The sequence below is a fragment of the Cavia porcellus genome, unplaced genomic scaffold (assembly GCF_034190915.1).
Source record: "Cavia porcellus strain 051 isolate PalLab524CR breed Dunkin Hartley unplaced genomic scaffold, mCavPor4.1 scaffold_28, whole genome shotgun sequence".
In the NCBI taxonomy this organism is placed as follows: Eukaryota; Metazoa; Chordata; class Mammalia; order Rodentia; family Caviidae; genus Cavia; species Cavia porcellus.
Genome location: NW_026947511.1, coordinates 34,168,849 through 34,193,901, shown reverse-complemented (window position 1 = coordinate 34,193,901; position 25,053 = coordinate 34,168,849). Strand labels below are relative to the sequence as shown.

General features: G+C 41.7%; 1 protein-coding gene across 29 annotated transcripts in view; it reads left to right on the top strand.

Annotated features, from left to right (window-relative positions):
- Positions 1–25,053, top strand: part of Kcnma1 (potassium calcium-activated channel subfamily M alpha 1) — a 736,611-nt gene that overhangs the window by 658,718 nt on the left and 52,840 nt on the right. For all 29 annotated transcript variants that reach the window (XM_063238715.1, XM_063238714.1, XM_063238712.1 and 26 more), the window contains 2 exons: positions 763–987; positions 4,063–4,255. In XM_063238715.1, coding sequence (XP_063094785.1) covers positions 763–987; positions 4,063–4,255 — 418 coding nt within the window. The remainder of the gene's footprint in view (positions 1–762; positions 988–4,062; positions 4,256–25,053) is intronic.

The window sequence follows — 25,053 nt, the reverse complement described above, 5'->3', positions numbered from 1 at the left end:
CTGAGATTCACAAAGGGGCCTTTGTGACCCATTTTATCACATTCAACAAGAGAACCAAAAAAAGCATAGTATTTTATCAAAAACATCACTGAAACTAAGACTTCCCTTTCTAGATAACATAAATATTCCTTTTTCCTCCCTGAAAGTCATTATGAAATAGCTGTTGCTCACATATACGTATGGGATATCCTACTTCTGTCTTTTCCTCAAGAAGGTAGTGATGTGTGTACATGTATGTTTACATTCTGTTATTTATCTGTTTATTACATGAATACAGTGTGAACATACATGCTCAGATATCTACGTGACAACATGTACAGTATATGACATGGATAAAATGTATTAGTCAGTGTTGCATTATTACTATGAAATACATGAGACTGCTAACTTCTAAAGAGAAAAGTATTATTTAGCCCACAGTTTGTGAGATTTAAAGTCCAAGGCTGAGCTGCCCTGTTTGGTGGCAGGAGGGTACGAGGGCAAATGATGACATTTAAAGCAGCAAAGACAGAAAATGAGGATGAGTGGGGCTAGGTTTGCTCTGCTTATATTGAATCTCTTGGGAAACTTCAAGAGTCATGAGAGAACTACCAGGGGTCTCACTGGGCCACCCTGGACACTGGGCCTTTATTCAGAATCATTATAACATAGTAACATTTAGCAAGTGTTCTGCTGACCGATTGCACTAATGATTTCTTTTCTCTCTCCTTACAAAGTTATGAGGTCCTCTCTCTAACCCTCTTGCATATTTCCCTGTTGCAGACCCGAAGTGAGGCTGCCATGACCGTGCTGAGCGGTCACGTTGTGGTCTGCATCTTTGGTGACGTCAGCTCAGCCCTGATTGGCCTGCGGAACCTGGTGATGCCGCTCCGTGCCAGCAACTTCCATTACCATGAGCTCAAGCACATTGTGTTCGTGGGTTCCATTGAGTACCTCAAGCGGGAATGGGAGACACTCCATAACTTCCCTAAAGTATCCATATTGCCTGTAAGTCCAAGGTCACATTACTGATGCTGTTGATGCTTCTTCTTCTTCTTTTCATTCATAAAAGAAAATCCCAGATGGATATAATCTTTGTAGCTTTGATCATGCCTTTGCTGCTTCATCTGGGTATGGGCCCGAGGATGCAGCCTTTCCCTCATGCATTGTCGAGGAAAACACAAACCCTGAGAGACCTTATTAAAAAGAGCTTGCAACCAAGTTCAGTCCTTTATCAGGCAAGAAGTCAAGCTGGTATCACATGTATTAACCATCTCAGTGTCTAAACAGTCTCTCCTCTTGCCTACATGAAACAGACAGCATTGTGCAATTGTGATGCTTACAGCATGAATTTGCTTATACAGCTATTTATGGCATTTTACTCATGGCATTGTTAATGCTTCGAGAACCCTCGGTCTGTGCCAGCTTCTGACTAAATAAATGTAAACAACAAGTCAGTTGTTCTTCTGTACAGAAGGCCAAATCCTTTTGTGGGTAACTCCCTACCCACCATTTTTTTTAGAAGTGCACTGTTTTCAATGCTTTTTGTGTGGCATGTGTGTGCATGTGCAAGTATGTACATGTGTATGTATGTGATGTTATTGACTATAAAATACAAGGATCCCAGTAGACAACAGTTTGGGACTCTATGCTTTCAGGTAAGGATATGGGTTACATGATTCGTGTATCTCACCACTTCTTAATAATTAGCCATGTATTACCCACAAATTTTTATAAAACTATAGAGCATTGTGCTTTTCAACATTAAATATAGTTGCCTGTGTAACAAATCCACTCAAATATTACTTATCCTCCAGATGCTTCCTTATAAATTCATATCCCTACAACAGGAACATGAATTTTTCTGCATGTCAAGAGATCTGGGTTTGCCTTTATTGAGGAAGCTAAAATTCATTATTTCTCTTATCAGCTTCCAGAGTCTCAGAAATGGAAAAAGAAAAAAGCTAAGTAATGTAATTGATTAAAGAAGATGTAAGATCTATCCACAAGTAATACCCATTAGTAGATTCCATTTGTCTTATATAATACCAGACATGATCAGTCCTCAATAAATATTTAAAGGTGTGAAAAAATATCAGACAGATTTTTTTTTTGGATGCAGAGCCAAACTCCAGTTGCTTTAGTGAACATATGTAAAGATGGCCTTCTCCAGACAAACAAAAAGCCATCTACTTACAAGAGCATAAATACACACTGTGTATACTTTTCTAGTTTCAGAAATATGGTAGCTTTGATTGTAATATTTCTGCAATTATCTTGCCACATGCAAGACACCTGGTTCCTTGACCTCTAAAAGCATCATGAGTCTGTGTGTGTATGTGTGTGTGTGTGTGTGTGGTGTTGGGTATATGATATTTGCTATTTGTGTGTATATGTTGTGTGTGTATATTTGACTCTCTACAATCTCACTTACTTCTGTCAGTATGAATTGGCACTGGTATTTGTAGATCCTTTTCAAACTCACCAAAATATAACACACTCAAGCAGAAGAAATTTTGCACAGATTTTCACATGCCATCATTTAAATAGTACCCTACAGAAAGGCCTGGTCTATCTTCCCAAAGTCACTGTGTAGGTAGAGAAATGAAAGACAGCCAGACACATATGCATGTAGCCACAGATAAATGGATATATGGATGTAGGTACAGTTTGAGGTTGAGGAAGTGGTAGAGAAAACAGCTAGCAAGCCCTTGTCCTGCACAAGCATTAGGTTGCATATAACTAGGGCCTCAGTGCAGGCCAAGCAGAGGCAGAGGAGCTAGGGAGATGGTGATTGATTGGGAGCCCCGGAGTGGTGCTGCATAGCTTCCGGGTGCTCAGATGAGGACTGGCCTGATTAGCGCTGCTGTGACCCCTCCTGAGGACACAAAGCTTGCAGAGGCCATGGCCCTGTCCTTCTGTTTTACCAATGGTTGCACTTCCAGACTTTTTGTCATTATCTGCTAGATCTCAATTTTTTCCCTACTGTTTTATGTTGTTATGGGACTTAAAAAAGTCTGTTTACTGGCTTATTTATTTTTAATTACCCCAGTAATATACAAATATGTTCTTGTTATAAAATATTCAAACAATATAGAAGTATATAACGTCAAAAGCAAACTTTCCCCTCCATCCTCTCCCTCCTTTTCCTCTCCCCAGAGGTAATTACTGTTATTAGTTTAATGTGTGTTTTTTTCTGAGTTTTCTCTTTGAATTTACATATATTTATAAATGTATGATTCGATTTTGAGGGTTTTTTTTTTTTTACATAAATGAAGTTACACTGTTTTGAATTGTTCTCATACTTTTTTTCATTCACCACTCTTAAGAGATTTTTTTCCAAGTCAGTGACCACATGGAGCACCGGCTCCCTCTAGACCTGTTGCATACTCTTCTGCTGATTTCATATCCAGCCATGTCCTTAATCATTCTGACGTTTTTGGATTAGTAGATGATGTCATTGTTCTCTATTTTCCTGAAAATACGCGGTGCAATGATAAGAACCGAAGCTGACTCTTTTCTGTCTCTCCTGTGTGAGATGCACATTCATTCCACTGCCTTCTGTAGCCTCCAAATTGAGCAGAGCGTCTAGACCCACCTTACTCTGATTTCCCCTTGGCTGCATTGGAAATTCTAGTTGAAACTGCTGTCAATTGCCTGAGCGAGAAGTGACCTGCTATGAAATAAACAGGCACTGGAAACCCATCCCCTCGTTACATTCTGAAAACCAGAAGTTGCCATAGGACAGTTACTTAAATCAAGACAATTTCCAGGCAGGAAGACGATGTAGACCCTGGCATTATTCCTCTTGCACGTTTGTTAGTAATAGCTTGATTGAGTATTGAGAGCCAGCCTGAAATGCTGCCATCAGCACCAACTACCCTTTAGATTAGCACGCGGCCCCTATTCCCTGAAATGCAGTTAGGCCAGCTTAATGTCAAGGCATAAAAAAGGTACTAGTTAAATAATTTCCCAGAGCTCTGGCTCAATCTTTAATTTGTTTTTATTTTTTTCTTCTTCTCTCTCTCTCTTTGACTCTCTCTCTGTCTCTCTCTCCCTCCTTTTTTTTTCTCTATGCCAAAGGGTACGCCATTAAGTCGGGCTGATTTAAGGGCTGTCAACATCAACCTCTGTGACATGTGCGTTATCCTGTCAGCCAATCAGAATAATATTGATGATACTTCGCTGCAGGACAAGGAATGCATCTTGGCGTCACTCAACATCAAATCTATGCAGTTTGATGACAGCATCGGGGTCTTGCAGGCTAATTCCCAAGGTAAGGACAGCCTGTAATACTTCTCTGCTGTGCCTACGGGGGACAGGGGCTGGCAAGAGGGATATCCTTCACTCAGTAATTCAAAGAGGCTCACATCAGCCTGCCTGGCAGTGAAACCTGCGGTCGCCGTCATAGCTTTCAGAGGGGCATCTGCTGCCTCTTCTTCTTGCCATCCCAGTATGCAGGCTGCTGCCCTGATCGCGCTTTCTCTCTCTCTCTCTCTCTCTCTCTCTCTCTCTCTCACACACACACACACACACACACACACACACACACACTACATTGCCTTCCCTGACAATAAACACATGGTTAAATGGCCATCTCCTCAACTTCTCTGTGTGGTGACTTTAAGACCAGGGTCACCTGCTAAATGTCAGAGCACTCAAAAGATGCTGGCTGCACAATCCCTAATGTGTCTTGCTGTCTGCATTTTTGCCAGTGAACTGAGATGGGTGTGTTAAACTTTGCATTCTTAGGGCTGCTTCTAAGACTCTGCTGATCAGGGGATGGTGATCTCCAGGGAGAGGGGACTGTATGGGCACTGAAAGTCATTTAGAAAGAGGTGACATTGTCACCCCATACGTGTTCCTCAGAACACACAGCAGCCTTAAATGACATAGATCTGCCTTTTCTATGCCCTCTTCCTTGTCATTTGCTGTAGGACCCTGGGCAGGTGGCTACAAGCAAAGATGTCATCTAAGAGTCTCAGAGAGGCAGCACAGCAGAAATCCATAACAAATGCTCCTCTGAGTGCCATCTCTGTTTGTCATGAAGTACAGGATGATTGTCATATATGGCTACTGGACAGGTGCCCTGGGTGCCTGATGGCATCACAAGCCCATCATCCTAGGATGGAGAGTTGAGAAAGCATAGCCCATGAGAACTGCAAATGCTAGGATAGGAAGCACAACCTGATGGCTGGGTAGAGCTCTGTGTGTAGGGTTTTCAGGAAGATCAGCTCAGTGGCTACCATGCAGCCCAGACCTGTACCTGTGCCATTATCTTTTGTCAACTCAGCTTTGCCAGCTCCTTCCAGTGTCGCCTCAGTATTGCAGCAAAGCCAGAAGCAAATAGTTCCTAGAAAGCTCTTCCCTGTGCGCTCCCTTTCTTTAGTCAGTTCTGGGCAGAACCATCAGTAGGATAAGGGTAGGGGCTGGGCTTTGGAGACTGGAAGAGAAAGAGAGCTCTTGACTCTGTGGGTAGCTCTTGCCAGGCTCTGAGCAGATTTGAGCAGTCCCTGCTACCCTAAGCAGACCACTCTTGGGGGGCAGGCTTGCTTCCTGTGTGCCAGTAGCCTTGCTCCCAGATAGAGGGAAAGGAAGTGGGAATTCTCCTGAGGGTCTTGAGATCTACAGCAGCTTCCGGTCAAGGCAGGAAGCACCTTGTCTTTGGTGTTGCCTATGAGATAACTAATGTGACCTCTTCAACTTTGACTTCCTCAGTCTGTCTGATGGTTATAACAACCTCGAATTTTCCTCTTACATGAAAAAGGGTGACACCCATTCTTCTGACATAACCCTGACTGGAGCTGAATTTTGACTTCTCCACCCCACCATGCTCACTGCCATTGTCACATTTAGATCTCAACATCTGCTTGGCCGCTGTGCAAAAAAACAGTGTGTCAAAGCTCTGAGGGAGGCCCTGAGGTCTTACTGGCAGCACAGAGAGGAGGCAGAGCCTGCCCCAGCAGCATGGGTGAAAGAAGATGTGGGAAGACAGGAAGAGAAGAGGTAGGCTGGCAGTGGGCCCCTGACTGTAAGCCCCGTTCAGCAATTCATCATCCTTCAATACTAGCATTACCTGGGAGAGCTGGCTGGAGATGCATAATCTCTTAGCCCACCCCAGCTGTACCTGTCAGAATTTGCATTCCAGCAAGATTCCCAGTGGCTTGGATGTGCTGCTATAAAGAACTTTAAGTCTTCATGCTAACAAATTCAGTGCAGTGAACTCACTGAATGACCTGATTAGACATGCCTCCTGTGCCTCAGACATGCCAGCCAAGGAATAGAGAGACACAGAAGCAGCATTTCTCCCCTTGGTGCAGATGGACAAGACAGGAAAGCACTTTCTTTCCCCAGCACTCCTGGTCCTCTCAGTTTAATTCTCATGAGTTTCAAGGTGTTGAGATGAGAATCTCAATATATAATTTAGACCCAACTCTCGTAAACTTACTCCACTCCTCAGATTCTATATAGTGGCCAAATTGCTACTAATACTTTCCCCTTTCCAATGCTCAAAGATTTTTTTAATGCTTTTTATCATAGGAACAATAAGAAAAAAATAGCTTTTGTGGACAATAGACAAGAAGGCGAATGGGAACTGATTTTTTTCTGTTAAGGAAACAAAGACCCTTTCCTTTATATATGCTTGTGTGCATACTACTGTATCTCCTCAAAAATTTCATTGTTGAAATCTTAACCCAACCCATGCAAATCTTAGGAGGAAGCCCCTTTGGGAGGTGAGTAGGGTGGAGTCTGTGTGAATGGGATTTGTGCCTTTAGAAAAGAGGACTGAGAGACTCAGCACACATCTGCCACATGAAGACAGGGCAGGAAGGCACCATTTATGAACCAGAAAGCAGCTCCTCCCAAGACACTAGATCTTCTTATTCCTTGTTCTTGGACTCCCTGGCTTCCTCAGCCATGAGAGCTAAATGTCTCTTGTGTATTGTCTGTAAGCCACAGTACTTATTATTGTGGCCTAAATAGACCAAGACATACACATTCAAAAGAAAGCAGGGCCTAGGTGTCTGTGTCCAGTAGCCATTCTCCTGGCCTCCTGCTTAGCAGAGCAGTGGAACTCATTCTTCCTAGGAGCCAGAACTCTGTTCTCTTTTTGAGGCAGAATGTGAAAGCCCATATTTCTCTTTATTTTCTTACCCTGTCTGCTCCTATCCTATCCTTGACTTTGGACAACATCCTCTGGTGACATTCTGACCTTCCACAGGTAGTAGTCCAGTGGTGCTATCAACACATCAAAGTGGCTCCTGCTGCAGTGCTCACTTTCGGCCATGGCCCTGCACTTAGTCCCTTTACTCCCCAACCCATGGGCCGGGTGGGGAGCTATTTCCCAGCCCATGTTCCTCTGGGATGCTTGTTTGAACAATTAGGATGCCCACTAACCTCAGATACTTTCTTCTTCATCTAAATATTAATCATGACCAAACTCTAAAAGGACTTGGATTACATGCAACAAAACAAACTTATGTTTCTCTTCATTTTGCAAAACAAACTGAAATCCCCATGAGTGATAATCACAGTTTTTTTTCCCATTGCCCCAACTTTCATTATCTATTCTGTTCTTTATGAAAGCCCAACCTCAGCTTTGTCCTAAAGCTATGTTATCATCTCTCCAGAACCCAGTTGGAAAGAAATGTGGATTTAGGATAAATGGGCTCTGGGGTCAGAATATTCATGTAGTCTCATGGAAAATTTTCCTAAATTGATACAGTAGAATATGGAAAATGTGTCTCAACATTGAGAAAACAGAGTGTCTACTGGAATTTGTGTCTAGGCACTTGCAACTCTTGTGTTATTAGACCTCCTCTCTGCTCCTTGCCTCTCTTTTCTGGTTCCCTTTTGGTGTCACTTTTCTAGCCCACATGGTGTCAGAACTGACCCAGCCTAGGGATTCTAGACCAGGCGCGCTCTGAAAAGATAGGAGATGTGAAGTCTGGTTGTCAAAAACAATTACAGGAAAAGGTAGCATACCCCACGCTGGATGGTATATCCAATGTGACATTTGGGTCTATGAGATGCAGTTTTAATATAGAGCAGGCAAAACTGCAGTGACAATTATATAAAGCAGGTGAAGTGGCTTCTTGCTGGTCAGCAAACATCAGCTCAGAACCACTTTACAGCTCTTTACCAGCAACTAAGTGCCTTTATTTACAGAGTGCCTGTCACTTCCCTTTGGCTGGAGAGCTGGTGTATTATTTAGCACGCATTTATCTGGGGAAAACATTTCAATTTAAATCAGCTGGTACAACAGTGACTCTTGCCAGATTGTTTCCCAGTGGTTCTAAAAAACAAGAACTGAGTCTGATCTTGGAGGAAAGGTGAGAAAAGGAAGGATCTATTCTCTGAGAACCCAGGGAGTCACTGCCTGCAAAGAGGGCGCACGTGATGGAGATATTCATTTTTCTTTTTTGCCAAAATGGAAAATGAGCACCTTATAGTTTATTTTTGCTTCTTTCCAATAAGGGTAACTCTTAAGGGAAAGGAAGAGGAATAAATGGGTATCCCTCCCAGGGATCAGTTTCTGTAAATGTTCAGGACACAAAGATGGCTTGGATTCAGCTTCCCACTGTCCTAGAGGATCTGAAGGGAGTGGAGGAGAGATTTCCATGTGCAATAACAGTGTAGTGAGACAAGGGCCAGGTTAGACAGAAAGCCCAGAGGGTCCTCATTTTACATATTTCAAGGCCTGCTGGAAGGTTCCAAGAATAGGTAATAGCTGTAGATTGCATTCATGTGGCTGTTTAGCACCTGAAATGTGACTAAAATGGCTAAGGAACTGAAGTTTTCCTTGCATTTAATAATAAAAAAGCTTAATTTTAAATAGTTACAGATGGTTAGTGCCTACCACAGGGGGAAGGTCAGACCTAGAATATAGATAGCCTTGATGCCTTGCTAATGGTTTGGATTTTGAGGACTCATCAAATATTTATAGAAAGAAAGTGATCAAATCAATCTTTGAAGGAGACAAAAGCAGAAAACCTGAGCATAATGAAGGGTGGGAGAAGATAGAGGCAGGGCTGCATAAGAAGTTGGGGCGGGATGGGGGTTGACCATGTAGTGCCGGTGATGTCAGTAGGGAAGACTGGACAGAAATCTAGGTGAATTTGATGTACGGAGAAGATAAGAATTGAAGGCCAGTTCAGTAGGAAGGAGGTATGGATGACCAGGGATAAGGAGCTGCAAATGGGTTTTGAGGTTGGATACTGGGTGGATATGGAAGCAGAGGATCCAGAAGAGGAAACAGGCATAAGGAAGAAAGTAAAGAATTTGGTCTTGGTCCCTTTGAGTTGCTGAAGACCCTTCGAGGCTGGAGCCATGAAGCTGGTCAGGTCAGCGTGGGCTCCTGATTATGCTTACAACACTTGACAGGGAGACTAGGAGTAAAAGTTAGCTTTGGATGGGATTCTTAATAGGCACAAGAGTCTGTCATGCTGTTGAGAGAATACAGATGCTTCTCAACTTGCAATGAGGTTATATCCCAATAGTCCCATCGTACACTGATAATGTAAGCCAAAAATGCACTGAGTACATGTCACCTAGCAAGCCTCACAGCTTAGCAATATATTGTGCTCTGAAGTGCTTGTTGTTACCTTTGCGATGGTGCAGCTCACTGTGACTGCCCAACACTGAGAGGACTGTTCTGCACATTTCCCAGGATGGTAGCAAGATTCAAAATTCAAAGAACCACCTCCACTGAAAGTGTGCTACTCTGCAGCATCATAAAGTCAAAAATTGTTAAGCTGAACCATTGTAGGTTGGGGGCCATTGATGTTAAAATATGATGGCCACTGTGTCTAAATAGCAAGTGGGAAAGTCAAGTCAGTAGGTGTGGCTTAGAGATTTAAGAGGCAGAACAAAGACAATTTGAAGGAAAGAAAGAAAGAAAGAAAGAAAGAAAGAAAGAAAGAAAGAAAGAAAGGGAAAAAAGAAAGAGGAAACAGTCCCATGAAGTCAGAAACTAGAGGTGTGACTGAAAAAGAGGCATATATGTGACAGGGTTGAAGAGACATAGTCCCCGTGGAGTGAGAGAGGTCCTCCTCAATGTTAGACTGAAACAGTTCTCTATGCAGAACCAGGCCCAGAACGTGGTCGATCTGAACATTACAAGTGCCAATATCACCAATGACCACCACTGGCTAATAAGATCAGCATTTGAAAGTGTTTGCTGAGTTTGTGGGGTAGACATTTTTCATCCAAGAAATATATGCATTGTCTGGATCACAGGTTTTCACCCTTGGCCGAACATGGTGTCCACTTAAGACACTTTAAAAACACTGATGAGCTAGTTGCTTTGCTGCATACCTGTAATCTCGGCACTCTGGAAAGCTGAGGCAGGAGAGTTGCAAGTTCAAACTCAGCCCGGGCAAATCAGCCACTTTTGCAGGATAGTGTCTCAAAATTAAAAAATGAAAAGGGGTCAAGGTGGAGGTCAGTATAATGGGCCTGGATTTAAACCCCATTACCACCTCCCAATCACTGATGCCTGCTGTGAGTGTTGCCATTGCCACCTTCTAGGGTCCTGAGTGACACTGTAGGTGGGCAGGTTACTGGTTGGATTATAAAGAGGAGGAAACCGAGATCCAGAGAAGGGAAGTCATTGTCTCAACCTGGCTCTTCAGCCTCAGAAACCAGATTCTAACGGTTAAGCCATGTCTAGAATCATTCTGTTAGCTCTTCTGGGTGACCTTCCTCCTTCTGCCATATTTCCTGCGGTCATAAACACTTTATCTAGACTTGAAAAGCCTTAAGCGGAGAGGAAAGGGCAGGGGGGATGGAGTGGAAATGACAGTGACAGGCTTCGTCGCTGCTTGCATTTGTCAGTCTTGTTCCTTCACATGTCTCATGGTGATAAGTATGAGATGTTAGTTGGCAGCTCACAGGACTCCTTCCTGACTGCAGCTTTTGAGAGGCAGCAGAGCTGAGATCTAGGACTACACTGCTATCCTCCAGACTCATTGCTCACCTCCAAACCACAGAACCCTCCACCTCCCACTATGAGGAAGCCTGGGGCTTTTTAAGATGGAGCTCACATACATTTCAAGGTCTGGCCTGACTGTGGATGTTGGTGTTAAGGTTCTGCAGTTCCCTTTCCTGTTATATACTGTGCATTCATGCAATGCATGCCACCCATAGGTGTCAATTAATTCTACAAATTTTTATTAAACACTTTTCATGTGCCCAGATTTTGCCTGGCAGACATTGCTGGGTAAACAGGGGAGAATAAAATGCATTCCCAATCCTGGCAGGCTCCCAGGCAAATGTGTAACTCTGTTAAGAGTCTTGGTTTATATCCATAGAGAATTGCAATGCATTGGGGCTACCATTGGGGGCAGAAAGAGGAGGGCAGATTTGAGAGACTGAAAAAAAAATGCATACGATTTCTGTAGTTGGAAACTTTGAGTGTAATGTGGCTGGAATATAGGATATGCATCCAAGCAGGGACAGATGAGACTAAACTGTGGGTTGGGCTTTAAGAATTTCATTTTCTCTCTCTCTCTCTTTTTGAGGTAGGAAGCTATAAATAATTTTTTATGAGCGTGTGAGTTATGAAGCTATAGATAATTCAGTAGCCACGAAGGAACTACAGAAGGTTTCGGAGCAAGGACTGATAGGACTTGGACCTGTACTCTGGGGAGATAGATCTGGCAACCATGTAAAGCAGTGTTTGGAAGGGGGGCGGGGGAAGAGGGTACAGGGACACCAGTTGGGAACTGTAGTTATTCAGAAGGAAGCTGGAGACCTTGAACCAGAAGAAGAAAGCACAAGATCATAGCTGAATGCACTTCTGTTGTAAAACAGACCGCATGGATGTGAGTTTCCTGCCTGGTCACAGAGGGCAGGAAGAGACTTGCAGAAGGAGGGATGGGCTGGCCACCGACAGGAGAAAGCAGTGTTGGCAAGCTCGGATTTGATGTGCAGCTCCTTTCCACGGGGATGTGATAGAAAGCCCAGGTGACATAAAAGCAGATGTGTGGAGAGCCATCCCTTCTTCCAGGAGAAGGTTACATCCAGGGGTGTGACTCAGAGTTGTGCTGTAAGATTGAAGGAGAGCATGAAGAGAAGAAGCAAGGACAGAGAGTGGAAAGACTCTTGAAGGGCTATCTTAGGAAGAGAGAGCAGAAGGGGCTGTTGGCGTCTGGGAACCATGAACTGAGCTAAGTCCCCAAAATTACAGGAGATGAGGGAGCAAATACATCAGTCCCAGGGTATATGTGCTTGGTTTCTCTTACCTCCTCTAAGTTTATTTTATTATATTCTATGCTTCTTTACAGCCACCAAGTAAAAAAAAAAATAACTTATAGTGGCTCAGCACACACACATGCAGAAATTTATCCAGCCCTCTGTATCCTAAAGCCATTGTGACTCTAAATAAAGGCCCACATGTGAGCAAGAATGCCTTTTTATCTGAATTTCAACACAGGGTAAAAGCCTCCAGTAGGGAATGACATTTCCTTTGGAAACGTGGCAGCAATCTTCAGAGAGCCAGCATTAACTGGGAGCATCGTGCCCACCCTCTCCATCCTAAAGTCTGAGATATCTCTTACTGTTCCAAAGAAGAAAATGTGACTTCTTTTATGCTTGAGTGATACAGTGTGTATTAGAATCTCTGTGTCTGGATGGCAAAAGGCAGGGTTCTAACACCTTCCTTAACCCAAAGGCTGGGCCACAGGCCACAGGATGAATAAATGCCAGGAGGACCTCTGAATGTTCATTTTCAGGTGACCACTAACAAAGGCTTTCTAAACCTGGCTAACGAGAGGGAAATTTATCTTCAAGCTGTGGTTTGGTATGCAAAGGGACAGATCCAAATCTATGAAGATTTGAAGTGGAAAACAGAAAACAAAAGAATGTTAAGATGGTGACCCTAATGGGCAATTACTAGACAGCACATCCCCAGCCAAGTGGCTAAGATGAATGGATTTAAAGGTCCATCTTATCTTCTGCTCCATTGAAAGAAATCAAGACCAATAGCTATTGATGAAAGGCAGCCAGACTTTATCCTGACATAAGGAAGACATTTCCAGAATAGAATGGGCTGCCCAAAAGTCTCTTGAGAGTCCTATCACCATGTGTCCATTTGCCAAAGGAGAGTTACAGACATCATCCTTGGGAAGGAAGGGAGACGGAATGGGAAGGTTTCTGTGGTCCTTTCTAAGAGGGGATCTCCAGTATTTTCTTGCTTTTTATTATACAGGGACCTGCGTTTGATGCGATCTACATTCTTACCCTAGAGGGAGAGCTATGCTAGGTGGCAGGGTTGGGGTCCTGGGTCTTTCAGTGGGAGAATCCACATCCTTCCTACATGGCGCTGTCTTTGTGTCTAAAGGTGCAGAGTGGCTGGTGTTGGGTGAGCAGCTGCACATCTGGCTTTTCCATGAATGTCACAGACCACCCCTTCCTCCAGTCCCACGCCACCCTTCAGCACCTGCTCTTCCTGCTTCTCTACCTCCTTCCCCCTCTCCAGGCCTGGCTTCTCTCACCTCTAAACTGCGCCTTTCTCTTGAAACGCACTGATACACACACCTCACACACGCCTCCCTCCCTGAAATCAGAGAAGCATTTTTTCAGCTGCTCCCATATAGCATTTCATTACCACAATATTCTCTCTCAACTCTGAAATGGCGGTGGGGGAGAAGCCGTTCCTCTTTATACCCACTGAATGAACGAAGCTCAGTGCTAAAAGATTTTTCTTCCGTTGTAACTGAAACTGCTGTTGGCCTCCATCCCAAAAACCAGAAAGACAATTATACTTAACTGTTTAGAGATTTATAAATACCACACTGGAGTAGCCTCTAGGTAGTAACTTTAGATACCCAGCCCAATAATTTTCTTTTATTGGTTTGTGATTTAGATCTTATTTTGAGTCCTCTATAATAAGAGTAGTACATTTCATTAAAAGAGCTTACTAAACAATAAAGAAAATCTGGCTTAGGGCTCTGAGCGGGTCTCCAGGACAGAAAGAGGCCTGCCCTGTTACATTTCTTCTGCGGACACCACAAGATGAATCTCAGCACAGTGGTGCAGATGTATTTCAGCCAGGCAGCAGTTGCAGCTGTGTCAAAATGACTTCAACTTAGGAGAATTTCTCCTACACGGCATATTTCATCACATGAGAGATCCTCTTAAGACTGTCGTTTACCATTCTGGTAATATACTCCTAGCAACAGTAACAAGGCAAAACATTAGAGGGGATTGTGATAAGCGGTTGAGAAGCACGGAGGACTTTCTGTGCTTTTAGAGGGTTTTATGCTTCCTGTCGACAGAAGGTCTTTCTTGAGGAGTGGACGTGGGGAGGAAAACGTGAAAGTGGACAGAATTATTTTGTCCTCCCGACTGAACACAGAACTGATTCCCCTCCCTATTCAGGCTGTGCCTAGCTTGGGACAACTGTAATGAAAGGGAATCTTAGCTTCAGAGACGGAAAACAGATGTGGGGTGGTGTTGGGAGTGAGCCGAACTCATCGCCTTAGCATTAGACTCCCACATGTTGGTTGACTCCTCGAAATGTGTGCCTGGCTCATGACTCTTTTAAAAAATTGTGATTTCTATCTTTTTTTTTTTTATTTTTAGGATGAGCTGTCCATCGGGCACATTTATATGCACTATGTCATTTACATGGGCAGCCTGCTAAGGCATGAGTTGCTTTCTTCATCTTGCCAGGTAGAAAACAAAGGGTCAGGAAACCCTAGCACCTTTTCCAAAGTCTCCTAGCAAGTGAAGAGCACACGGAATTGGTCCCTAAATTGTCTGACTCCAAAACCTCTGCTTTCCTTGCCACATCAGACTCCTCCACAGGGGACAAAGTTTACTGTATTCTGAGCAGAAGGGGCTTCTGTATATCTGCTTTGTAGAAGCACCTGAGGATTGACATTCCAGGAAACAAGGTGCCTGCATCATCTCACCTCACCGCTAAACAATCCTTGCACCCTAGGGACTGAAGTTCATTTTGAATGATTTTTGTCTCCATGAATTTCCTTCTTGGAGAGTCTCTAGCCCTTCCCATTTCAATAGTCATAGATAGTAGAATTCCTTTGGGTTAAGTCTTTCTGGCTGTAATTCTGGGACCAATAAGAGTCGACTTGTGGGAAATAGGAAGCAATACTGGATGTTTAGTCTGCCTCACTGAATGGCATAATTATTTGACCTGGTGTTTTCCTTGTTAATATGGTTTGGCCTTTAGGGCTGTCAGAAAGATGGTAAAACATTTGTCAACAACCTTTTTTTTTTCCTTAATTTTGTCAAGAGAGAAAATATTTCCAGGTTTATCTACTTATTCCCCCTTTCAAGTGGAAGTTTCAATAGAAAATATAAGTGGAGGATGAACAGACTCCCTTCAGCCTCCAGAGCATTTCAGGTAGGATGTTAGGCTCAAAAAATGGTCCAGAGAAATTGTCCTGTGGGAGTAACACACAATTGCATATCAAAGGAGGATATAGGAAGTCTTGTCATCCCATAGATTCTCTAAGGTCCCTGGTAAAGTTCTGGATGGGTCACCCAATAATTCTTTTCCTGGCCATCAATTTGTGCATACTTTATACCCAGAGTTAATGTCCTGCTTTTTCCATTGTTCACACCATTATGGAGCTAATGTGATCTACAGGCAAAAGTGACAGAGACAGATAAAATAAGTTATGTGGCAAAATTTGGATGCACATATTTAATAGTATAGGATGGGGAACATTCCAGAGCACCTTGTAAAATGCATAATGTGAACCATTTGTAATTTTCTAAAGCACAGATTTAATCCACATGCTTTGAAAATAGCATGCATGCCTCAAGCTAGCAAATGAGCCCAGGCAACCACCCGAGTGCATTTTTGCCTTTACCCTTCCCTTTTCAGGCAAAACCTCCTGTGAAGTCCTGACACCCTTAATTCTTTTCTTTAAAGTAACCTTGCAAAGAATCCAACTAAATGACTTTAGTTCTGAATTTAAAGAATATTTAAGCATACAGTGATGCTTAAATGCCTCAGTCATACTTTATGGAATATTATGGAGGAAAATTATTCCCCACATTCTAGAAGAGTAGTACAATATTCTTTGAGCATCTTGTTACATTATCTGTAGTAGTGAAAGTTTTCTACTTTAAGTACCACATGGATGGTGCCATGAGAGGTGTCATGAGATGTCATGAGAAGTGGACTCAAATTTGAAAATAGTTATGATTATCACATAAGTAAAAGAACTGACAGCTACATAGAAGGAGCTGAACTGATTGAGAGAAGACACATGAACCAGAAAGGCCAATTATTTCATGAAAGTGACTTGGCTGTGTGTCTATTAATGATGTGACCAAGGGATTTAAAGAGCTCACGATGGAGCCAGACCAAATGGTTCATGCCTGTTATCCCAGTACTCAGGAGGTCAAGGTGGGAAAAACACAAGTCTAAGGCTAGAATCAACTTTGTTGATTCAAGACCACTCTGAACATAATGAGATCCTGCCTCAAAAGAAAGAAAGAAAGAGACCCAACCATCAACAACAATGAAACAGAAAACACCAAAATAAAAGAGAGAACTCAAAGGAAACAATTATAGAATAGTTGCTATTAAGGTGAACAGGCCCTCCCAAAAGAATTTATTCTATTATTTTACTGACCTCTCTACTCTTACCAAGCATCTGAATATATTTAATCATTACAATAGCACTTCACAACTGGTAGACATTTGGGAGAGGTTTATAAGTGAAATGTATAAATGGCATGACTGTAGCTATTTAGCTCTTTTTCTTTCTTAGTGTGCTCAGTACCTTTTTAAAATACCATGCCTTTCCCTCCAGGCTTCAATCACCCTTCACTCATTTGACTATTGGGAACAGGACCAAGATTCAAAGACCAAAACCCTTGAACTTGTCTTTGGAACCGTGGCCAAACAGCCAAGACTTCTTAATCCAATTCCTTTAACCTTTACTAACAATTCCTGGCTCTCAGCTTTTACTGGCCTCAGAATATCTAGTACCAGCTATAGGACTGAGACTTTGAATGTTAGTAGAGGACAGACAGTATGTCTCATGGCCTTTGGCTGGTTCCTGAGAGTTTCTCTGGCTGTGGAGAGATAGATACTCCTCCTAGCAGAAGACTGGGCTGGAGGAACTCAGCAGATATATTAGATGCTCAGGTTTCTGATGGTCAGTCATAAACATGGCTGTGATAGTGACAGTGCAACTGTGGAAGGTCAGGGATCCAGGCTTTAAATGTCACATCTTTCAACCATGTGCATTTGACTTTGGATAAACGTTCTGTGGTTTCATTTATTCACCCATAAAGTTTGGTTTGTTTAAATGTCTTCATCTAAAAATTCATAGGGATCATCATGAGATGAGAGAGGTGTTTGCTATAGAAACAGGACTTTGTAGGCAGGTCAAAAATTAGCACATGTGGACCTTGGAATGCACAGCTTGGCTTTGAATCCTACATCTACCTGCACAAACTATCCAACCTCTCTGTGCCTCAGTTTTCTCACTGAGAATGTGGTTTGCACTTGGATCATTGAGTTGTAAGAATCAACTGAGATACAGGGTTTGCTATTATCTTTGGAGTATATTTAAGTGAGTCAGAAAAGGTTCCTCCTTTATTAATGCACTTTATTTCCATTTGTTGAAGAAAAATTGTCATAATGTACTGATTGTATTTTAATACACTTTTCTGTCATCTGTGAGGAAAAATACTGTAATAAATATGCAAATACACAGTATCTGTGATATGAGTGGTACCCACTTAGATAGCTATTGTGCACTGCTCAGCCTTCATAACTATACCTATCAACCCTGAGTGAATGAATATAAAAACACTTTGTACTTAGCTTGTAGGCTCGAGATCAAATAATGTTAGCTATTGTGTTATTTGTATGATTGGAGAGTGTCTTAGTCACTTTTCTTGGCATTGGGACAAATTCCTGACACCTGCAACTTAAGAAGGAGAGATTTATTTTGGCTCAAATTTAGCATCTATGGTCCACTGGCTCCAAAGCATAAACAGCTTGGCGGAAGGGCCTGCCATGGAGTAAAGCTGTTCAGATCTTGGCAGCTAGGAAGCAGAGAGAGAGAGAGAGAGTTGGGTGCGAGGTGTATCCTTTCAGTCACACTCACAGTGACCCACTTCTTCTAACAGGTTCCTAACTTCTAGCAGGAGGTCAGCTACAGCACCCACTGTGCAGTCACATTGCAGAGGCTCTGCCTCCAAGTGTGTGAGAGTTTTGGGGCTCCTTCTTGATCTAAAGCCTGTAGACAGTTTGGCAATTTTCTTTCATTTGCATCTCCAAAATAACACATAGTAAGAAAGAGTTAACCATGTGTAACTAGCAGCAGGATTCCTATCAACTCTGCTTGTCTAGGAATATTGATAGAAATTAAATGTGAGGAGCTGAGGAAGAATCAGGAAGATTAACATGACCACTAGGACTCTCCCCTCAGTGGACAGGCTAGCGCGGCACCGCAGGGTAGAGCTTCTCTGTGAAGCAAAAGTGAGAGCTGGGACAGCTCAATGCAAGATCTCCTAGGCCCTCATCTTCCATGAGCGGTTAGTCATGGAGCCCGGTTCAGTCATGTGTCAGCGTTGCAGAATAGGACTCCTGCTATTCCAGCGAGAAGACAGTTGCCTTAGCTTCCCTCATGTGCCTCTTCTTGTCCTCAAAGAATAATTTGGGCCCTTAGCCAACAAACTTATTGTGGTAGTTCTTAATTTGGGGCGAGTCTTGCGCTCCTTTGCATATCTAATAAAATGATGAAATTTCTCTCTGTCCCGTTTGCTACCTCTTGGTAAACACAGAAAGAATACTCACATCCAAATTCAAGATGTTTATCTAATCCAGTGGTTTCCCCCACTTCCAGCTTTACTGAGGTGTCGTTGACAAATAAAAATAATATATCTTTAAGACGCTCAATGTGATGATTTGATATACATATATATTATAAAATGATTATCACAATGTAATTAACATCTGTCACTTAACATAGTTACGTAGTGTGTGGTGGAGGGTGGGCACTGAGCATCTACCCTTTGTCTTCCACAATGAAATTAACTTCTTTTATTCCACATTTCAATGTGATCATACAGAATTTGTCTTTCTGTAACTGGCTTATTTTATTTAGCATGCTGTCCTTTAGGTTCATCTGCATTGCTGAAAATGGCAGAATTTCTCTGTTTTTATTTTTTTTGGCCAAATGACATTTTTTATCCATTCTGTCAAAGGATGCTCAGGTTGTTCACATGTCTTGGCTAGAGTGATCCCACAGGGAATAAAAAGTGAAGCTACCTTTCTGAGACACTCATTTCCTTTCCGTTGGGTGTATACCCAACAGTGAAATAGCTAGATTGTATCATAGTTCTAGTCTTAATTGTGGAGGAACTAATGTTTTCCAGAGTTGTAATTTACATTCCCACTCACTAGTACACACGGATTTCCTTTTCTTCACGTCGTCTACCACACTTTTTATCTCATCTTGTTTGATAACAGCCATTCTAACAGATGCGAGGTGATATCATCATGGTTTGGATTTGCATTTTTCTCATGATGAGTGCAATACAACACATTTTCATATACTTTTAAAAAATTCATTTGTATGTGTTCTTCAAGAATTTATTCAGGTGCTCAAACCACTTTTTAATCAGGCTGCTGTTTTGCTATGAAGTGGTATGAGTTCTTTATATATTTTGAATACTAAGCCCTCATCAGATAGTTGATGAGTACATATTTTCTCATTCCATAAACTGCCTTTTTATTTTGTTGACTGTTTCCCTTGCTGTGCTGAAGCCTTTTAGTTTCAAGTAGTTTTTGTTTTGCTTTTGTTACTTACGTTTTGAGCATCATGGCAAAAATAAACCACTGATAATACCAACATCAAAGAGCTTTTCTTCTAGGAGTTTTACAGTGTATGCCTTACTCTCAAGACTTTAATCCATTTCAAGTTAATTTTTGTGTGTGGTGCATGAGAAAGATTCAGCTTCATTTCTGCATATGGATTTCTGGTTTATCAGCCCCAGTTATTGCAGAGAATGGCTTTTTCCCACTGTGTTCTTGGTTCCCCTTTAAAGGATGAGCTGACCATTTATGGATGGATGTATATTCTGAGTCAGCCCACTAGTACAGTGGTACCTTGGTTCATGAACTTAATTTGTGGTATGGTTTTGGGGAAGATGTTCAAGTTTGTCTTTGTGTGGAGAAGATGTCTGGGGTTGTGTTTATCACCCACTGTAGAGTCTGTGAATGGAAGCAAAATTTTGCCCAGAGCTTTTGTTTGAGAATCAAATTGTTTGTGAACAGAGAGGCTCGTGAACTGAGGTATTACTGTATTTAACCTTAGCTGCACATTGAGGCCATCTTAATGGACCTTTAGAATTCTTGTTATACTACACAAGCTGCACTCCACAGCAGTTGAATCAGAAGCTAGGGGTAGGATGCTGAGAAGCACAAGGCTAGTCCTTTACTCAGAATAACTGTTTCTGACCCTCATACCAAAGCTGCTGATTTCAAGGCAACCTTATAAGTGCAATGGCTAGGATGTTCAGCAGGCATGAAATAGATGTGGAAGTGCAGGGTACAGTGGCAAAGGAACTCAGCTGCATAAACCCCTACCTGGTTCCCAGCTTTATATATACTGATCTCAAAGGAACATCCACCTGGGAGATCAAAGCTGGTGGGCACAAGTTGTTCTTTGAACACCTAATAGGCATAGGAAATGGAAGAATTCTGAAAATCAATCAGATCATGAGTCTAAAGGCAAGTGACAAAGGTAAATAATGAGAACGTCAGGCTCAAGGTTTCATGCTTAATCTACAAACCTACTTTTAATAGGACCCCGGGTGGTTATAAATTCATGGTGACTTTCTTTTTACAGGGTCTATGGGGTAAGGTGTGGAGTTTCCACATTTCAAAAGGAAACCCTGCCTATTATGCAGGCATTATTTATTTATTTATTTGCATTTAAGGTACTGAGGAATTAAAAGAAAAAAAGAAACTCTTCCGTAAGTATTAATTATATACCATACAACGAAGCAACTGCCTGTGTGTTATGAAATATTAAATCAAAATGCCTCCCATTCCCACATGTCCCAGAGATAAATGCAGCAGTATTTTGAAGCCCCTCTTGGAGCTGTTTTGCTTGCAAATTTATTGTTTTGTCTCCATTTTCAGAAAGCCCTGTTTTCTGTGAAGTATAGCACTCTAGGTAGTTTTTAAGGCTCAAACTCCTCTGGAGTCGCCTGTGTCGGCAACAACTCTTACGTCGATGGCACACGAGGGATGGCGGGTTGATCGGCTCCTTTAAGATGACAAATGGCCAGAGACTGTTATTGTCTTTGATTGCATGCCTTACATCATCTGTATGTAGGAATAAGAGGGCTATACTTTATCTTTAGCCATTTTATAAATATTTAAGTCCTTATAGTTGCCTAAAGATATTAAAGCATATTTTACAGTAGTCGGAATATAAATATTATATATAGCACAAGATACCAAAGAAGTTTTAATGAATTCATAATTTTCTGTTCACATTTATTGGAATGTGTTTTATGTTCTCAAAGTTCTGTTTAAAGAATAAGATACTATTCTGGACTGTGATAACACACCAAGTACTGGCCGATGGTTCCACCATATGGAAGCTTTCATTAAGAAGCAGGGAGACAGAAAGCCAGGGCTCTGGGACATATTTTTTTAGTGTATAGGAGATATACATATTCTCTCTCTGTCTCTCTCTCTTCCATATATATATATATATATATATATATATATATATATATATAATAAACAGTTCTGCTATTTACTTGAGACATAAAACATTTCAAAGAGAAAACTTTTTATCACTCCTTTCCTCCTTCCATATTAATTCAAAAACCCAAATCAGCACAGTAAAGATGAAGTATGCAAGTTTTCCATCCTCCTTCCTCCCCCTCCCATCCATAAACAAGGCTGAAGACTTTGTTTGCCAGTATACAGTGGTGTCTTGGGCAATGACTTCCCAAGTGTTCTCCCTAAATGAAGGAGTTCCAAGCTGCTTTTTTCTCCTTTATGCCTGGGAGTGACAAGCAGAATATTACTGCACCTCTTTTCAATTTCCTAGTGAAATATAAAGACTTTCCTCTTTAATATTTCACAAAGTTTCTCTGGCTCCCAGCGGGAATCTATGCTGGGTAACGTTTGCTAATTACCAACAACAAAACTAGACACACAACGCTGGTGAATTACCTGACCCTTTTCATTTTAATGAGGCAACAAGGATTTCGTGAAGTGATGTTGTTTCACTGGTTAATGGTGTCAGCAATGTTGTAATTGTGGGTTGCGGCGCATTAGCTGAACAACCACATGTAGAAAGGGCTTTCTCTCAACAAGCCCTTTGGAGACTAGAACCATATTATCATTAAGCCTTTGTCATTTGCATGCTGCTAATCACTTACTTTATTATCGCGCGTATCCATTGTCTTTCTTTAATTGCTCTTTAAATTAAAATTAAAAATAGTTCTAAAGCCCACAATGGCTGCTAGAGCATCTTGATTATGAAGATAACTTCACGAAAATGGAACAACTGGTAATATACGGCCAGCATTATGAGAGTCTTACCGTTATGTACTGTGCTTGTAGGCCTCGGGGGTCTAATTGTGGTGGTTTCTCTTCCTTTAGCCCATACTGTTTGTTTAATAAATGGTGATTTATGGCCTTTTTTGCCATTATAGCAACTTTGGAAAAAGTACATTCTTCTCGTTGGTTTGGGCACTGATTTCATTTGGCAGCAAAGGAATAAACCTGAATTGAAAGGCTGAGTCTGTGCGAGAGTTTGGGAAGTCATCTGAAAGAATGCTGTTGACTCTCCTTGCTTGTTTATTCTGTAGGAACTTACTTGTCAATTTCTGTAGGAGTTTACTTTTAAATTTTTGGGTCATGAAAGAGACAAACTTCAGAGCTACAAGGGGTTCCAGAGTCATCCCCACTTTGTGCATGAAAACCTGAGAAGAGAGCAGTTGCTTGATTGTGATGCCACAACAGCAAATGAACCCCTTGTTAATAAGTAGGGTGAATGCAGGCTCCCTGCGGGGATGGAAGGAGCACCATGACTTAGAGGTGGCTCCCGAAAGTGTGATGCTGTGTCTCCATGTGCAAGCGCAGACTTGGTAGGCTATATTTAATGGGTGTTTCTTGCATGCATATATTGGTGTGTTTGTTGATACAGAAGATGTGGCAAGATAGTAGATCATTCCTCACAAACTGACTCCATGAAGAACACTGTAGTCATTCCTGGCTATCAATGTCCGAATCTAGAATTATTATGGTTCCAATATCGTGTGTGTTGCACCGTGATCAGAAGGCATTTGTACATTGTGTTTGCCTTATTTTACAGATAGAGACTAAATGTGGGTTACACGTTGTAAGTTACAGGCTCATGCTCATGGAGAGTTAGAAATTGACTGAGGGCTAAAACCCATGTCTCTGGTTTTCCTCTGTTGTGGGATAGTTAGATATTAGTACTTACAAAGCATTTATTGTGTGCCAGGCAATGTTGTAAATGGCTAACTTGCATTATTATTAACTGGATTAATCTTTATGACATTTTTTTCTCTCCATTTTACAGATGAAAACACTGAGAAACAAAATTTAAGTAAATAGCCCTAGGTCAAAACTAGAGACTGAAAGAGGCAGGACTCAAAACTAAAGACCTAATCAGGTTAGCTCTAGGGTTCAAGTTCTTAAACGTGATGTATTATCACTCATTTTAGAATGTGTTCAAAGGACTTTCAGTAACTATTCTGTAAACTGAATTGTTTAGCAAACACCAGTCAAACACTCCTCTAGTGGGATTGTGTGTATGTGTGTGTGTCCACATATGTATATACCTGACCCCAAAACTAGGATCCCAATTGCATATGCATTCACCAACATAAATATACATGCAGAAAATCCTCTAACACCTAAAAAATTTAAATGTATAATTTTTTGAGATACTAGGGATTAAACACAAGGCTTTCATAATGAACTACATCTTCACTCTTCTTTTTTAAAATTTTGAGACAGGGTCTCATTAAGTTGTAAAGTTGCCAGGGCTGGGGTCAATCTTGTGTTCCTCCTGCTTCAGTCTCTCAGAGTGCTGGGTGGTACATGCCTGACTAAAAGTGCTTATTTAAAGTGGACTGTCAGATGTTTGGAACCTGAGTCTCTCTGTTGAGTCAGGCATTCTGTTTCCAGGACCATTCAGAGACACCGGATTGGAAGTCGTCAGTGATGGGGTTGTGTTTTTCCTGAATTGCATGGCAATGCCTTGGATTGCTTGGCAAATCCATCTTTTACAGCTACTTAATTTTCTGTGTGCTTAAGATATGGATGTTTTAGTTTCCTTGTAATTTTGTAGCTGTGGGTTTTGCTACACTGGCTGTTGGTTCAGACTAAACCAAACAACTGGGGACCATTTGCTATTTGGTGTTTTAAATGTAAAAGGACATTTGAACTACATGATAAATGCTGAAAACCAAAGCCCATTGCACTGAGAGCATAAAGGAACTGTTTATAATGAAAAGGTGGTTACATTTTCAGTCAATCTATCACTTTAATGAGCTCTTTGCATTTCTTTGATTAATGCTCACAAAACAGAAAAAATTGATGTAATGGAAACAAAATGGTATATGGCTTTGGCAGCACAAGGGGGGATTTCTGTGTATTTTATTAGTATCCACCTCGTATCACTGTCTTGCAGTGTATATGTCTGCATGTTCCCTGGCACAGAAAGCCTTTGGTTTACTAGAAATGTGATCCGGCATGAAAGAGGAGATCCTTATTAAGTGGCAAACTCCCTTTTGTCAATTTTTGGTGGCAGCAAAAGGGAGGGTACCAGAATAGGAATTAAAAATCAATAACAATAAAAAGTCTGTCCTAGTCACTACCATAATGAAAGGAAGAATCCAATAGATATATGAAGATCAAGGAAAAAATGAAATAAAACAGAACCTGTAAGCATTAGTGTGTAGAAATTAGTGTTTAGCTGGTAGCGAATAAACAGAATAGGAGAGTGCCGAGAAAGACAGTGAGGTGAAGGAACTAAATGCAGTGAGAGATGACAGTCAAGGCAGGCTTCCTGCAAG